This window comes from Vipera berus, assembly GCF_964194415.1.
Source record: "Vipera berus genome assembly, chromosome: 3".
NCBI classification, from domain to species: Eukaryota; Metazoa; Chordata; class Lepidosauria; order Squamata; family Viperidae; genus Vipera; species Vipera berus.
Window position 1 is genome coordinate 23,874,518 of NC_138204.1, and position 18,852 is coordinate 23,893,369.

The 18,852-nt window shown below is 39.2% G+C and overlaps 1 protein-coding gene across 2 annotated transcripts in view; it reads right to left on the reverse strand.

Annotated features, from left to right (window-relative positions):
• Positions 1-321: 321 nt before the first annotated feature.
• The window catches only part of JPH2 (junctophilin 2), a 75,545-nt gene continuing 57,014 nt past the window's right edge, over positions 322-18,852 (reverse strand). Inside the window, exons 4-7 of one of the 2 annotated variants that reach the window (XR_014025830.1) lie at positions 8,133-8,998; positions 6,077-6,174; positions 790-3,984; positions 322-466 (exon numbers count right to left, since the gene is read on the reverse strand). Coding sequence is in view for 1 of the 2 variants with exons in the window: in XM_081322861.1 (XP_081178987.1) it covers positions 6,094-6,174; positions 8,133-8,998 (947 nt within the window). In the remaining variant the exon portion in view is untranslated. Of the gene's footprint in view, positions 3,985-6,076; positions 6,175-8,132; positions 8,999-18,852 lie in introns of both variants that reach the window. The other variant, XM_081322861.1, reaches the window with a different exon arrangement.

Consider the following 18,852-nt stretch of genomic DNA (forward strand, 5'->3'; position numbering starts at 1 on the left):
ATATATATATATATATATATATATATATATATATATATATATATATATATATATATATATATATATATATATATATTATATATATATATATACATACACATATATATACATTATATATATATACATTATATATATACATTATATATATATACATTATATATATATATATACATTATATGTATATGTATATGTATATGTATATGTATATGTATATGTATATGTATATACATATACATATACATATACATATATATATATATATATATATATATATATATATATATATATATATATATATATATATATATATATATATATATATATATATATACACATATACATATACATATACATATATATAAATAAAAAATTTTGGATTGCTAACAAAGAATTAAAGGGAGACTAATATGGCCATTTCAAACTCATTTGTTCTCATCAGTCAGCCATACCCTTCTGAGATGCGAACCTGGGCCGATTGCACATTAGGCAATTGTTCTAACCTTTAAGCCACTGGCTCTTTCTCGCTTTGTTAGCTGAGAAGCAAGGGAGATATGTGTTAAGTGTTTGTTAAGTATTTTAGAACACCTTGCTAGGCCCCAAACACGGGGCAAATCTTACTGCCTGTTTCAGCCTAACCCAAGGCCATCCACAGGCTGTAGTCACAACAGTGACAGCTCATATTTGTGTAAATTTTTTTGGATTGCTAACAAAGAATTAAAGGGAGACTAATATGACCATTTCAAACTCATTTGTTCTCATCAGTCAGCCATACCCTTCTGAGATTCGAACCTGGACTGATTGCACATTAGGCAATTGTTCTTTGTTAGCAATCCAAAAAAATTTACACAAATATGAGCTGTCACTGTTGTGACTACAGCCTGTGGATGGCCTTGGGTTAGGCTGAAACAGGCAATAAGATTTGCCAAAATGTTTTGCACTCCAAACGGGAGCCTGAGCAAGACATATTATATTTGAAAAGGACAAATTTCAAAATCAGTTTGCAATTTGGCATGGGGATCCAGCTGTCTAAAGTAAAATAATTTTAAAAACAACAGCCTCTGGACGGATAGTCTGTGGATCCTGCTATATATATGCCACAGACTGAAAATGTATTTACTTTATCCTTGTCATTATATTGCAGAGAACAAACTATAAGAAAGAAAATAACCACACAGTATTTCTGCAAAAGAGAATTCAGAGGTGGATGGGAATAACCCTAACATTTTTTCAAAAAGGCTCAATTTTGTGCTTCATGATACATAAAGGGCATTGACATCTCTCAGAAAATCACATTCCCTGTTGTAAAGCTGCTGGCATACTGAACTGTACACCTTAGCAAGCCAGGAAAGAGGCTGTCAGGTTTCAAAAGCAAATAACAGTCTGGTTATATTTAAGGGAATATATTTAGAAGAAAAGGAAATGTAACAATAAAAGCCTCAAAGCTGCCTATATTTGCTATTAATTCATGTTTGAAGGACAAGATAATCTTGCACAATTTTCTGAGCGGTGTTGCCATACCTCATTCGTTGGTAGAAATCTTGTTTTTCTCCTCCTTCAATGCAAAATATTTATTAAACAAGCTGTAAGGAACAGCACTCTTGTCTTCCAAATTCATTTTTAGCAATTCATGAGTTGTAAGTCATCTGTTTTAAAAACACGGGCCCTCGGTGTACCTACTGCACTTAAAAGCCTATCACCTTTTGGCACCTACAATTACAGTCTTTTATACAGTAACCTATTAATTTTCTATCTCTATTTTACTTGGGCACATTTAACCCACTGCTGCAATTTCAAGGACTGTCACTATATATAACAAATCATAGTCAGTTTTAAAGAAGGCACTTTTTTAAAAAGCTTTGGAAACTGACACAAAAACCCTTGTTCCCTCCCCCTCAAAGAAAGTTGGGAAAGGGAACATCCACACATTTTAAAGACAGATTCACATATTGAAATTTCAATGACAAGCCATTGTGCATCTGAATAATGACTGAAAAGGACAGAGTGTAAAATGGATCTTGCCACAGGTCTAACTTTAGGGTGGGAAGGAGATAAACAAAGCCAGCAACAAAAATACTCAAGGCACTGTATAATTATTAAATGAGCACAGATTTCATCTACCAACATTTATAGCAAACCACATTAAAATGCAGTTATAGTTAGTAAGCTAAATAAGTTATAGTTAGTAAGCTAAATAAGTTTCATGGTATTTAATTGCTACTAATCAGCATGGCAAAAAGAATTGCTTACAGTAAGACCAGATTTCAGCATCTGTGCACTGAAATCCATAAAAGGTAGGGTTTATTTTCAATGTTTTTTAAACTGTGACTTTTCTTATGTCCTAGAATAGGATCTGCTATTCAGGAAAAAAGCATCAGTCTTTTTAGAAGATAGACTTCTTAAACAGAATTAGGAAGAGGTGAAACCGCTGATTTTTCCGAACACTGGATTCATTTTGTTTTGTATGGGGAAACTATACCCAGAATTATTTAGTGGACATGCTGTGAATTGGTTATCAAGAAGATTGCTTGCCCATATTTCACTCTTGTCCCACCTCTCCCTCCACTCCTTTCTGGATCCTGGGCTTTGCTGGCTGATGCTCCATTTGTGCTGCTAGTTCTATGAAGCGTGCAGTTTATCCTGGAAGCTTTGTGACACTTGTGGTTGGGAGAGTCTTCTTTTCTTTAAAGCCTCCAACTTCTTTGGTGAACTTCTTTCAAGCTTTTGCTTTGAGAGGATATTCAATTGGGCTAATTTCTAAAGAAAATAGCTCCAAGTATGACTCACAAAAACAACCATTTAGGCTTATACACAATATAGCAGCTCCTCAGAGTCTCTCAACTGCTACTGGCGCAGGACAAGTGGTAAGGAAGGAGAACATCTAAATGGAAACTGTTAGAAGCAAAGAAAGAGCTACCAGGCTGGTCCTCTCCCACTACTGCCAGCTAGCCAAATTAAAACAAAGCTGTGTAACGTATGAATAAAGAAGTGTCGGGAACAATACACCAAAGGCATAAAAGAAGTTGCAAAAGCCCGCATGTAACTTGCTAGACATTTTAGATATCTAAATAGATCCAACTGAAGCAGTTCTTCATTATAAGATGCCTTGCTCTGCTTCTATATTAGCTAAGAAAGTGGACGAAAAGTTCTTCATATCCAAATCCTAAACTCAATTCAAGGTTGAAAAAGTTTGAGAAGAAATGAATGTGTTGCTTTGCTAGTGGAGAGAAGCATCAAAGTGGGCAGTGGAGAAAAGGGAAAAACTGAATGCTCAAACACCTTGGGTCTCCTAATGGAGCTAAAAGAAGAAAACAAAAACAAAAAGCTACAGCTTCTAGAATGCAGGATATAGGATTGGGGGGAGAGGGAGGTGTCCTTTGCAAGACAGGAAGAAGTTTTAAGTTCTAGTTTCTAAACCTTTACTACTGGCTCTACCTTTTTTGACTAAGACCCTATGACCGATTTTAGCAAACTATTTTTTTTCCATGGGACTTGGATAATTGCTCAAAATACAATAAGGAGCTTGCAATGAATGCCCTCCACCCATCCCCAGCGACCTTCAGCACATTCTCAGAGTTAATCGTGATTCAGAGCCGCATCACAATTTAGAAATACGGGAATCGGAAGATTTGTACCACCAAGTCTGATGTTTTCACAGTGAAATTCAAAGAAAAGACTTTTTAGTTTGTGTTTCCATTCCACAGTTCAGTTGAATCCTTGTTTCTTCAACAAGTGGCAGTGCAGTTCCTCAAAATTATAAATCTTCAAGCAACACAGACTCAAAACAAAAGGAAGAATAAAAGGAGTTGTAAAATTCAAGATCTCTTCCTGGTACGGTTGGAGCAAAATAGTTTGCCAGAAGCATTGCATAAAAGTTCATGACCACAGTACCCGCCCTGGGTGCTTCTGTGCCTCTTCCTTTTAACATAGCTCTGAATGGCTGATGTTATCTCTGATCAGGATTGTTGTTTGGACCAGCATAAACTTCTGTGAAGATATAAATTTTTAAAAAATTAGGAAGGTAACCGAATTCATAATTTTTTTAAAAAAGTTCAACATCTGTGATACTCTCCTAGGAAAATGTTAGCTGGAGAAAGTTCCATAAGTAAGATAGGCTTTCCATAAGGATGAAAAACTAATAGCTAATATTCTGGTTTATTATATCTGCATTTAAACAATCCCTATCACTGGAAAATCAACAATTTTTTTCCTATTCCATTCCCCATGCTTGTCTTTTATTTCCCACATTCTTACTTATTTTTTGCCTGGTAAATAATTTGATGGTATCAGCAGCCATCCTGTGGTAGAAAATAGAATAGATCATGTACAGTAAAAAACAGAAAACTGTGTCAGTAGTTACTCTGCAGTTTAAAAAATGCAATGTTTGTATGACTCCCATACCTAATCCACAGAATGAATTTTCCTGAACAGCACACACTGAATAGGAGTTGTTGGGGAGAAGCTCTCAGAGAGGGGAAGACCACACCAATATATAAATTCGCTTTGATATTTCCAATGTTTCTCTCTTCTCTCATTTATCTTTATTTCCATTTAACTTATTTTTTAAAAAACCCACAATTGTCTGAAAACAATTCCATCTGGTTCAGTTAGAAATATTGTTAAAAACAAACACCGCACTCTCCCTCTCTGACTGAAGCCAAATGGTAGAAAATGTGGCCAACTTTTCTTTTTGACTTTTCCTATCAAATTCTGTACCAGTCTCCACAGACAGACACAATGATCATAGGAGTCAGGTATGTGGAGGAAGGATCAGTCAGTGGTGGAGGCCAAGAGAACAAGGGGGAAGTCTGATGGATGACTGGAAGTATAGCAAATTGAGGAGGTGATGAAGGGGAAAGACGAAAAAAGAGGGCATGAAAAACAAAAGTGAGAAAATGAACAGAGAATGGAAAAGAAGAAAAATATGAAGGTGAAGGAGAATTTAAAAAGGAAAGTTATCACGGGAGGACAGGAAGGTAATACAGTATAAAGAACGATAGAGAGGTAATATGCAGAGAAATTAAAATGGATGAAGAGGTCTCAAATGGAATAATTAATAGATCTTGGAGAAGAGAGCTGAGGTAATTATTTCTGCTTTAATTTGCTGGTATGTTGTATTTTAACCGGAATTTTATCTCATTTTTGTTATTGTTGTTATGTATAGCTTTTTATATTTTAAAAGTCTATGTTGTGAACCAAGTAGAATGACTATAATTATGACACCTGTTTTTTGCATCAAACAAATATTCTAAATTTATAGAAAATGCATAAAACAGAGCTCTGTGCCATTTAAGAATTATTTTAAGCCCCAGCCATTGCTTTGACACATAACGACGTATCAGTGAATATACTTACAGTATTGGAAACTATTCTCATTGAACTGAATGGAGGTTGAATTAGAATAAAGATAAGATACTTGTGCTGTATAAATTCTTTTCTTTGCAATGCTTTTTATAACAATAAATATAACAATTAAAAAATAAGTCACCCAGACTCACTTGACAGTGAGATGGGTGGCATATAAATTTAATAAACAAACAAACAATAAACAAATTAAATAAGAAACAAGAGTTCTGCCCAGAATAAGTCACTACATAGCAAAGGTATTCATGTATAAAAGAACACTTTAGCTATACCAGTCATAGGAAGGAAGGGCAATAAAAATATTTCACCTTAAATCACAGCAAAGATTTTATATTTATTTAAATCATTTACAGAGCCACCTGAAAGATTGAGAGCAATAGAAGAAGAGGATGACAGAGAATGAGATGGCTGGATGGAAGGCCTGGAGGAACGTTGTCCATGGGGGCACGATGGGTCAAACATGACTTCACAACTAACAACAACAATTAGCCACCCATCATAAAACCAACCTTGGGCAGGTACCAATCAGAGTTGTCATTCTTCTTTATTTATTAAACAAATTTATATGATTGCTCAATTCACATGTGGTGATTTCGGGCAGCTTACAACATTAAAAATCCACAAAACTCCTAACCATCACCACTACCCCACCACCATTACCATCCCAGTAATCCCCTAAAATCTCTAATCCCCACCCCAACCAAGGTACTCTTACCTTGTTTCGGTATCTCATCATGTCAGAAAATGTACAAATAAGATAGACAGGCCAATGTTCAATAAAATGACCATGCAGATGATTATTGTGTTAGGTCCCTAAGAGGGAAAAATTCAAGAGCATTATATTAAATATCTATTATGGTTTAAAACAAAGACTTAGGTTGAATATATCCTCAAAATATGAAACAAGCATAATAAAAATAGACTATCTATGCATATGCACAATGATCCTGTTGAATTATAACTTCCAAGCCTAGGAAGTAGGTCCAGTTGTGAGAGGTGCTGGGAGTTATAGTTCACCAACATTTAGAGCAACACATATTGCTGCCTACCACACATACATTAGATTTTATAAGAATAAGAACCTTGGGTTTACATAATACTCTTCCTCTAGAGCTACAAGGATTACTTTTAATTTCAATTTTATATTAACTCTAACTTTTAATGATAATAGAACCACAGATTATGAAGATTTCTGCTTTTCACTATGAAACATACAAACCACACTCCATATTTTATGTTCATTTTTTGCACATCTAAAGTAAAAGTAGAAGCAGTGGATCGTGCAATTCTAGAATAATGGGAAAGATGGGAAACCTCCCCAAATTCCAGAGATATAAGCAGAAAGAGAGGCAGTTTGGTGAAATGATTGGCGCCAAGTTAGAATCTGGGAGGCTGTGAGTTCTAGTCCTGCTTTAGACATAAAGCCAGTTGGGAATCTGTGGACCAGTCCCTCTCTCTCAGCTCTATGGAGGAGGCAATTGCAAACCACTTCCAAAATCTTGGCAAAAAAAACCTGCAGGGATTTGTCCTTAAGACTGATTTGAAGGACACCTGTCTCCCCCCCAAAAGAGGAATTAAGAAAGGATATCTCCAAAGAAGGAAATGGCAAATGACTTCCAAGAGCACTGCACAGACAGATCTAAGAAACTGGCTGGAATTAAACTTGATTCAAAGGAAATTTTATACTCCTTCTGGCCACATACTCTCTTCTCTATGCAGAAGTGTAGCATATTTTAGACTATTCATTTATCTAGCAATTAGATAATGAACATGTGGTTTGATTAGTGAAATCTGTGTTTTGCTTTATTTTAAACTGCTATCTACCACTTCAGACTACCACTCCGGTGGATTTGTTAAAACATGTTCTGAACTGGAACATAGGTAGTCTAAATAGCCTGGGGAGTGTTTTCCCCATGTTTCTTACATGGCTTTTAAGGGAAAAATTGGTGTAATGTGTGCTTAAATTGTTGGAAGTAAGTTGCTACATAAACCTATTGGGCAATACTCAATACTTGATCAATACCTCCTAGCCTAAGTTCTCCTACACGATGGGATTTATTTGGAAGAAGGAACATTACGAGCTCCTGAAGGAACAGCAGGATATAAATCTAAATAACCATCCTTCTCCTCTTCATCGACACAATTAGTAAATTTGAACCTGCAAAGATTTTCATAGGCAAATTTTCCAGGAAATCATAAACACAAGTACTTTGGATACTTTTTCCTAAAAATCAGATGTTGAGCAGGAATTTGTTGTTGTGTAATTGTTATTAAACACCATCTTATGCTCATATATACAGTAACCTAGCAGCATAAAACAGCTGTAAATTTTTGCAACTTCCTTTTAAGAAAACTAAATTTTGCACCTGTCTAGTACTTAGGATTTTCATAGAACTTACAGTATTTATTACCAAACAGTATCTAAGGAGAATAACCTATTTAAGATAAAGTGCTAATGGCTCCATTCTCAGCTGTACTAGTTTCATAAAACTCAAGTCATACTGAAATATTGGACTTTTGAAACAATTTTTTTTTACCAAGATCAACTTATCAATTTTTTTACCTAGGCAAGATGGGTGGCACATAGGTTAATAAATAAATAAGGTGCAGTTTTCCAAAGAAGAAGTACAAAATGTTCGTGCACTAACCTATTTTCCCACAAACCGCAGGTGGAAAATTTAGAAAATAGCTAACATGTTATTGCTTCTCTCTCCCTAATCACATCTGCTAAATGAACAACTATTCCTGCTGTGAAGACAAAACCGATTTACCTCTTCTTGTTCTACCACCTCTTTTGTGGCTGCTTCTGGTGGAGAAACTTTTTTCACCACAGCCTTGGTCTCAGTTTTAGCTACTATCTTGACTTCAGGCTTGGTTTCACTCACAGGTTCTACTTTCTCTTCTACTTTAGGCTCAGGTGGATGTTGTTTGGGCTCAAGCTTAGATTCCGTCTTGATTATTTTTTTCTCTTTGTGGCCTGGTTCATGTTGGGTGACAGGTGTACCTGCCCTCTTTTCTGGCTCTAATTTGTGATCCACGGCTTTCACATCAGCTTCTGGCTCTGGGGACCTTGACGTGGTAGGAAACGTGGAGTCTGAGTGTGGGTCTTCTTCAGTATCCATTGGGGGAGTTACTGGAGAGGTCCGCACAGCATAGCTGTGATAGCCCTCAAATAATTTAACTTCACCTTCTTTCTGTATCCTTTCAAGAGGCCTGATCTCCATCCTATCAGTAGCAATCTTCATATGGCTGGGACGACTGGTGCTATGAGAAGCAGGTCTGCTGTGACTTCCTGACTTCTCCACTGGTGCCAGTAGAGCAGTAGAAGATGTATTGGGCCTACTTCCTGTAAAATTCCCATTCTTGCTATGATCTCCATTCCAGTTCCCAGGGCTGAGAAAACCATCTTTCTGAGAACCCTGCTTAGCACGCTTGGCCTCAGGCGGTGTGCCCGATGGTGATGGAGTTGGAGCTGGACTCTCCTTAGGTTTCATGAACTCCTGCTCATCAGCTTGAGGACTTTCTGAAGGTGTTGCTGGAGATGTCTCTTCAACAGGGGGTGTTTCTTCTATATGCTCAACATTCTCCTCATTTTCCATGAGTTCCTGGAGTAGCCTCCTCTTCAGATATTCAGGGCCTAAGAAGGAAAAGAAATTCCAAGCATTATCAAAAGGTCATTTAATATCTCCCACGCTTGTAAGTTTGTGCTTGGTAGTTAGTCCAGCTTAGCCTTGCCACCTCTAGATCTATGAATGGGAAACTCATCCCATCATGAAGGGGGTTAATTAAAGGAAGGCTGACTCATCATTTTGTCATGCTGTGCCAAGGAGAAATAGGGTAGAGTAAATGAACCTGCTGTTGTTCAGTGAGACATTATTTAAGTTGTTTTTATATCACTAACTTCATATAGCTGCAACCAATATAAAAACCACACAATCACAGGAAACAATGCCATCTCTAGAGAAAAACCCTGGTAATGAAAATGACTTTTTCATTTAACTTAGAATCTTGTAACCTGTAACCCTATCTAAAAAAACAAACAAACATTTTCAATCATCCAATATTGTATGGAAGAGCTCAGTCTCTATTACTCTCACACCCAACACTCCTCTCCACCACCCCCCAGCAAAAGAAAACAAATTTTAAAAACCCACAGCACACCAGAGGAGCACTATGTGTGCTGGAAAGAGGGAAAGAAATGTATGAGTTGTTTTTTTTTACAAGAAGATTAAATCCGTAATCTCTACTCAGCAAGAAATTGGTATGCCAGAATCTTAGAATCAAGTCTCTATTAAATTTATTAATTGTTACAATGACTGCTTGGTAGTGGAGTACCACGCCTTATTAGAACTCTTTTCATTCCATGTCCTTATAGCAGTGGTGGTGAACCTATGGCATGTGTGCCAGAGGCGGCACTCAGAGCCCTCTCTGTGGGCACGTTCACCGCCACTGCCAGCAGCTTGCACAGGTCCATTAGGCCCGGAGCGGCAGCCCCACCCAGCACAAAGGATGCAAAATGGCCAGCTAGCAAGCTCGAGTAGAGGTGGTAGAGAATGCCTACCCCCAGCAAGCCAAAGGCCACCCCGAGCAGGGAAAGCCAGATCCCCACCACGGCCCCTGAGTGCCAGCTAGGATTGCATGCCTCCTCCCATCTATGCTGGTCCTCCTGCCCACCGCCCCAGCTGCCAGAGACCCCTGGATCTCCCCCAACCCTGCCCGGCCCCCACAGGCGTCACTCCATGAGTAACATCGAGGTGGCCATACCCACCCCAGCCATGCCCACCCAGTCTGCCATGACAACCACAGCCATACCTACCCAGTGGGCCACGCCCCCATGGCCTTCCAAGGACACCACAATGCTGATGTGGCCCTGGCACTTTGCAATAAATAAGTGGGTTTGGGGTTGTGGTCTGGGCACTCGGTCTCTAAAAGGTTCGCCATCACTGCCTTATAGCAACTACTAGAAAAGCAGAAGCTTAATGATCATCCAGGGTTTTCAGCCCAGATATGGCAGCCCTATTAGTAAAGCTCTGCCTAGCTGTTTATCTGCACATAGAGATATATCACTTGTACATCTTCTCAGGGATATAACTTCTATATAAAGACTGGATGGGGAAAAGAAAAAGAGATTTGTCCTTAATGTAAAGTGAGCTCTCAGACGGGCACATTGCTTACTAATAAGATCATCCACCTGTGACAGCAAGATCTTGTTGGAAGCACTAGAGAAGTTGACCTGACTTAGTTAAAGAAGGTGACTTCTGGGTTCAGGTTGCACTCTGTCTTCATCTCATTGCATGTCCTGTACCATTGCCATGGGTTATATTATTATTTATAGGCTAGTCCAGGGGTAGGCAACCTTGGCTCTTTTATGACTCGTGGCTCAGGAATTCTGGGAGTTGAAGTCCACGAGTCATAAAAGAGCCAAGGTTGCCTACCCCTGGACTAGTCAAAATCATTCTGGTTTTCTCTACTGCTCCTATGGCCTTCCCCCACAACTTTGAACATGCTTTTAATGTGAACCGAATAATTAGTTTTAATCAGTAAGATAAAATTTATGACTTTAACTAAGATAGCAGGAAGCTTCTTGTCTTAAACCAAGCTCAGAAAATCTTCACAGTTAACTTTTAAATCACTCTGAATTACAAATGTAAATTTTACACCAGTTCAATCATCTTTTATGTGTGCATTTCCTCCAACATTCAGATAACCTTAAGTAACATTTATAACTTGCAGAGTTAATGTATCAGAGATTGAATAATAGTTTTACATCTGTTTTATAATTTACATCTAAATTGCTTTCAGTTGTATAAATTAAAGCTGAATATGAATTACAATAAATGTTTCCTATCCTAGTTCAGAATGTCATAGATTTTATAAAATCCCTGCATAAACTGGTATAAATAACAGAAAATGTAGTTTTTGTTTGGATACAATATCTTCCCCTGAAATTCCTCTTCAATTGTAATAGCATATATTTTATTCATGTCAATAAATAAGTACTATCAATTGAAAACTTTAGAACAGAATAGTTGCATTTGGAAAATCTTTTCTCATCTATTTAAACCAAGATATAAACAATCCAATATATTAAAATTTCAAACAATGCTTTAAATACCCTATGCAGTTAGATTGGAACCATTTAGACATAACCAGATAAAACCTGAATCTATGGTTTTTGTATGAAGATAATTTATCTATCAGTCTGGCCCACTGAAATTACACAGCAAACACTATTGTTATATAAATGTTGCACTATTATACCCTTTTTAAAAACAATACAGCTGTAACAAAAAAAGAAAGAATTGTAAGTACAAAAAATCAAAAGACAAAAATTAAAAAATAATATATTATAACTGCATCTCCACCCCTCCCCCAAGTTTGCAATAGTGGCTAAGAAACCTACATTCTTTTCCACTACTTGAAAAAAAAACCCGAGTTAATTAATATTGCCTGTCTCCTCAATGCATTAATGCAACACTTTTAGATTATATTCCAATTAAAAATAGGAAGGAAGGTTTCTTTAATACAATATTGTTCTACTACTTGCTAAATCTTTTCCCCTTTTCTATTATTTGCTTGAGAGAAAATGATATGTTCCTCTTCTCCAATAGAAGAGCTCTAATTTTTTCCCCCAAGAGGAATAGTGACTAGACACTCTCATAAGTATGAATTGTTATTATTTATTAATAATAATTAATAATAATTAAGTTTGTTATGGCTGCCTATTCAAGTAGAGTCTGGTAGTCTTACAAAATCCAAACAGGTAGATTTTTAACTGTAAAAACAGTTAAAAACATAAACAATCCAGACAGCCCAGACTAAAAATAGCCATAACAGTAACAATAAACCATGACAGGGGCACTGCCAACATACCTAGACCTGGGACCAGACCATATCTTAAGGGTTTTTTGGAACCCAAGGCGAGTGGGTACCATTCATACCTCTGAGAAGATCTTGTTCAAGAGGGTGGGGATTGAGCCATCTGAAGGCAGACTTCCTTAGTCCCACAAATGTCAGCATTTAATAGAGGGGACCTGGAGCATATCCACTCTGCCAAAAATGCACCAGGTAGGCAGAAGATGAAATGAACCTTTACTGTCAAAGTACAACTATGTGTACATTGAGATTAGCTGAGCCTCCCTTTGTGCTCCCACCCCCCAACACACAGTGACAACAAACCATCCATCTTACTACACCATGTGAACCAACTACACCACACACCGGCCTCCAAGTCAATTCTGCATAAAATTCACAAAAGTTCACAAAAGTTATTTCTCATTCAAAATCCTAACAGCCCACGGATAGAAGCTGTTTTTCAGCCTGTTGGTGAGGCTGGTTATACTCCTATATCTCCAACCCGATGGTAGGAGAGTAAAGAGCTACCGTCCAGGGTGTGAGTCATCCCTGAGAATTTTCCTCACTCTTCCAAGGCAACGAGCCCTGGCGATGTCATCCAGTGGTGTCAGCGGACAGCCCACAATGTCTTGTGCTGTACTCACCACCCTCTGTAATGCTTTCCTATCCATGGCTGTCAGACCAGCATACCAAACCACAATACAGTACGAGAGGACGCTCTCTATAGTAGACCGGTAAAAGAGGGTCATTAGCTGTTGTTCTACCCTGTTCTTCCGCAAGATGATAGGCAAATGTTTACAAGGCTACTATTTTCTTATGTATGGTGGGAATAAATCACACTACACAATGTCTACAGCAGCCAGCACTAAGCATTCAAAATCACAGTATAATTTTAATCAGGTATAAGACAACCTGTAATCCTTGGGTCATCGTTTCAGAAATATTTCCTTACCTAAACAGAAAGACAGAATGATCACAGGCAGTCCAAACAAAAAATATCAGAATGAGAGTGACTTTGAGCTTTCTGTTGGCTTCCCCATTGAGTTTGCTTGTGGGAAGCTGGCAGTGAGCATCAGAAATCTCCCTCCCTCCCTATTGTCTCCCTTCCCTTCCCAGTAAGCAGGTATGTGGCTGTTGCTGGATGGGGGAGTAAGTGAGAGATTGTGCAAATGGAAACTGTCAAGGAACAAAGAAATTAAGAATCAGAATTACATGACTGCAGCAGCATGGTAATGAAGCAGCAACAGCCCAGTAGTGCTAAAGCAGCCACAACTTTCCCCAATTTCATTCCCTTGATAGTAATGGATCCAGACAATCTGTAAGTTAAATCATTTAAGATACTTTGGTTCTGAAAACGTTTTACCCTATGATGCACCATTTTACCCAGTTAACAATTATACAACATTTTAGTAGCATAGATGATTTTTTAAAAAAAAAAATGCAATGATTTTGTTTAATAGCAAAAATTTTAGTAGTCCCTCAGTCAGCTACACAACTCAACTACCTTCCATAACCTATCATGTGCATACTGCTTAATATACGAGGGAGCTCATATGCTTTAAACCGTGTCATTTATTTAAAGAAAACATAATTAAGGTTTCTGAGCACAGCTGTAGGAAACAGAATTGCTTTTTGCCTTCTCTTCCAAAATCAATGTTGAGAAAACTTCTCAGAATCTAAAACAATTCAGGCTCCTATGGTAGTAACAAATTCAAACATTTGGAACATGAACAAGCAAATCTCTTCCAAAAATGGATTCTGTTAGCGAGCAGATACTGTTGCATCTCTTCTTTATGTGTACACATATAAAATATTAGGTATGTGGGTCAGCTGCTCCTGCTACTTTATCAAGAAGAGTGAGTTTGAGAAATGATGAAGAATTTGCCTCCCAGATTTACTAGAAATGAAAAAAGGTTGTCTTCATCAAGTAGTTTAATGACTGTGCATCTGGATTCCGTGGTAGCAATCGCTGCTTATCATTCTGAAAAATTGTGCTGAAGCAAAAGGAGTATTTTCTGGAAATCAAGATCTATTTGGCTTAGCCTGTACTGTGACAGGAAAGGTCACTGAGGTTAATTGATGCAATTAGGGAAACCAGAATGTAGAACTTTCCTGGGATATATCTGAGCTTCTGCAAATATATCCCTGAATCCATATCAGAACCTTCCATTATGGAGTGGAACAATTCTCTATGCATATCAAGCTAACATCTTAAGAAAAATTCAACATAGCCTTCTTTTTAGTATGTTGGAGGGAAAATAGGCATACTAATGAAAGTTCTAAAATGCTCACCTAAGCTGAGTTAAATATCCTGCTTTAAAATGTCAGAAACAAAAAGATCATTGAAATATTTCTCCAACACACACAGACACAGACACACAGACACACCCAGAGACAGACAGACTATATATATATTGCAATAGTTACTCTTCTACAGCTACTATTCTTTCATTGCCTTACTGCCCTCAAACCCATCCTTTAAATTCTCCATGAAAAATGGTAGTCTCTGCTGGCAACAAATCATCTTCTCCACCCCCATATTCCTTGGAATAAAATATGTTTCGGTTTAACTCTGTTGAAAAGAAGAATGGTGGAAATTAAGTAAATTGGCAGGTAGAAGCAGATGAAAAGGCAGCTGGTGCCAGCTTTAGTGAGTTTCTAAATAGAGTAGCTAACACCAGAGCTAAAAGCCCATGCCCAGAGACATAAAGCTCCAGAGTATCCAAATCATTAGATGGTAAAACATCAGCAGTGGCTTCATAATCATAATAGTAAAGTTGGAAGGGATCTTGGAGGTCATCTAGTCCAACCCCATGCTCAGGCAGGAAACCCTATACCTGTGGTGGCGAACCTATTGCACGGGTGCCAGAGGTGGCATGTAGAGCCCTCTCTATGGGCACGCGCGCAGTCGCCCCAGTCCTAGGCCTTCAGCTGGGTTTTATAAAACCTTTTCGCTTTAGGCCTCTGCCGCCATGTGCAAAAAAAAAAGTTTCAATCAATCAATTTCAACTTCTCGCGGGGAAAAAAAAAGATCTCGCAAAGTTGGAATTGATTGATTCAACTTTTTAGTCCCACCCAGTCTGTCGTTACCACCGCAGCCATGCCCACCCAATGGGCCACGCCTACCCAGCACCCAATGATACATAAGTGGGTTTTGGGTTGCATTTTGGACACCCGGTCTCTAAAAGGTTCGCCATCACTGCCCTATACCATTTCAGACAAATGGCTGTTCAGTCTCTTCTTAAAAACTTCCAGTGTTGGAGCATTCTGTACGCATGTTCAGTGCACATTTGAAGCTTTTTGGCTTCTTGATTACAATTTCCTAGGTAATTTTTTGTTCTTTTAAAATATAGATCTATTGCTTGCAGAAGATAGGGAAATCTGGATTTAAAGGAGACAATTTAACATCTGGCAAGCACTCAAGAAACTATAGTTGGGCATTATGTGGGCAGGTACTTCTATAGAAGCCAGGGGTCCAGTCTTTCCTGCAACCTCAGCCAAAATAGCCATGGAAGCCAGAGCTCAGTTGGTGGATAGGAGGCAGGAGCTTAAAGAGGCTGATAAAAGTTGGACAGATCCCACTCATAATTAACATCATACTGTAGATGAATCCTGATAGCAAACAGCAAGTGTTGTTTTAAGGGAAGACAGAAAACATTACGCTTAAACTGGAACAGCTAAAGGCTGATATAAATTGTCCCTGATGTGGGCTGGGGATGGAACAAAGGCAGCCTCATGTCCTTTTAGAATGAAAAGCAAGATATCTTTGTGCTGCAGTGAGAGGGAGACAAGAATGAAACTTTACAGGTAATCCTCGACTTGTGACTGCAGTTAGGACCACAGTTTCTGTTGCTAAACAAGGTAGTTAAATGAGTTGCATCCAATTACACAACTTTTTTGGCACAGTTTTTAAGCTGCAGTTGTTAAGTGAATCATGAAGTTGTTAAGTGAATCCAGTTTCCCCCTTTGACTTTTTTTGATGGGCGTCAGCCTGGAAGGTTGAAAGTTGTGATCACATGACCCCAGGGTTCTGCAAACATATTAAATGCATGCAGTTGCCAAGCGTCTGGATTTTGATCATGTGAGATGCTATGATAGTTGTAAGTGCAAGGACCGGTCATAAGACTTTTTTCAGTGCGTTGTAACTTCAAATAGTCATTAAACAAATTGAGGACTAGCTGTAATTACATTACAGAATTTGCTACTGCAACTGATGGGCACTAGATAGTGATAAACAGTCATAGTTTAGTATCAATAGTTAGTAATCATGATGGGTACTCTTGGGTTACTCCAATATTGAGGCAAGCAACTTTGGATCAGTTCCCACCAGCCTCATTCAACATGGTCAGTGAGAACCTATGGGAAACGTACTCCAAACCCCTAGGATGACATTGGATGGTTTGCTCTTGTTCTGTTGAACCTTTTGAAGAAAAATACTTCTGAAGAGATATTGCTGGATGCAAGCAAGGAAGAGAAGGCAAGTAAGTACTCTTTGCAGTCTTACCTCAGCATTTGGTTACTCAGTTGTGGGAACTAGAAGAACTAGAAGAGGCTTTATTCTGACCCAACCAGATTGTTCTTATCATATAGTTTCATTTCAAAACTCTGCTTGGAATGCAGCCATAAATGTACATCACTCCAATCAATATCCAACAGTGTCAAGACGTGAAAGATTCATATGAATAAAGCCAAAACAAAGAAAAATGCTTTGCAGATACAGAGAACATTAGAAAACCCATGCAATATGATTAGCACAAGTTATGGTGCATTTTTACTGGGAGTGCACCATTTGATGCTACAGGAACTAGATCCTAAATAAACTTGCACCGTATCAGGAAACAAACCTATGCATTCTGGAAAGTTTGATTTTCCTACTGCTGGCTGTTTGTACTAAAGGGGGGGGGGAGAAGGAAGAAGAGACACCTTAGATCTTTATTTTAGCCATCTTGCTTTGCCTACAGACACCTGTCAGTCATAAAAAGACCCATTCAGGGCTATTTATTTCTGGATTCAAGCAGACTGTTTGGAAGCTATTTTACCAGTTGCTCAGAGTTCTCAAAATAGCCCTCAACAGACTAACCATCTGTGGTCTTTGCAATGAAGGTTACAACATTTTCCAGCTCTGAATAAATGACAGAAATGCACACAAATCATAGCTTTCTCCTTTGATTAATCAGTTAAAACAGGGGTCCCCAACCTCTGGGCCACAGCCCCCCGGGCCTGGAAACACGCATGCCCATCCCCACTTGCACAAACAGTGGGCGAGCGCGTGCATGTGCGCTCCATGAGTGGTGGGTGTGTGGGCACACTGCTCGTGCAAATGGGGCTGCATGTGGGCACTTGCTGGCTGCTTGGGGGGAACCATCTCCTTTCCCTCCCCTCCACCTGTCCACAAAGCTGGAAAGGTTGGGGAACTCTGAATTAAAGCATAGACCATTAACTTGTTGGTTAAATCCCAAAGGTTTCCTTATCCCGGGAAATTCCGATTATCCCATCATTGGCCATGGGGGGTGAGCTATTACCCCCCGTAGATAGGGCCCGCAACTTGGGGGTCCTTCTAGATTCACAGCTCTCTTTGGAAGAGCATATTGGAGCTGTGACTAGGGGGGCCTTTGCCCAGGTTCGCCTGGTGCGCCAGTTGCGGCCCTATCTAGACCGGGATGCCTTGCGCACAGTCACTCATGCGCTCGTGACCTCTCGTCTAGACTACTGTAATGCTCTCTACATGGGGCTGCCCTTGAGGTCCACCCGGAGACTCCAGCTGGTGCAGAATGCAGCCGCGCGAGTCGTCTTGGGAGTTTCCCGATACTCCCATGTTACACCTCTGCTCCACAAGCTGCATTGGCTACCGGTTGCTCTCCGGGTGAGGTTCAAGGTGTTAGTTATGACGTACAAAGCCCTTCATGGCATGGGTCCGGATTACCTACGGCAACACCTGCGACCGGCGTCAACGTCCCTCCGTCCAGTGCGCTCCCACAGAGAGGGCCTCCTCAGGGTGCCGCCGATCAAAGAATGCCGATTGGTGACCCCCAGGGGGAGAGCGTTCTCTGTGGGCGCGCCAGACCTTTGGAACAGCTTACCGGTTGAGCTCCGGACGGCCCCCGACCTTCGCTCCTTCCGGCGCGATCTTAAAACATTCTTTTTCGAACAAGCTGGCCTGGTCTGACGGGATGGGGTTGGGTTTTTAAAATTAGTTTTTAACTTAATATGTATTGTTTTTATGGGCATGATGTTTAATTGGTTTTTAATGGTTTTTTAATTTTTGTATCTGATTTTTATTGTGTATTGCCCTGTTCACCGCCCTGAGTCCTTCGGGAGAAGGGCGGTATAGAAATCAAATTATTAAATTAAATTATTAAATTAAAATTAATTAAATTATGTATGTGCCCATACATACTGGTTAGGACACAGGTCTGCAACCTGCGGCTCCGGAGCCGCATGCGGCTCTTTCAGCCGTCTCCTGCGGCTCCCAGTCCTCTGCCATGTGCAGTCCAAAAAAAAAGTGGGACTAAAAAAGTTCAACCAATCAATTCAAATATGCAGGGTAAGTGCATATCTCGCCTTGGCTCCACTCTTCAGTCAAACCCTGTTCTGCGCATGTGCGCATGTACACGCATGTGCACACATTTTTTGCGG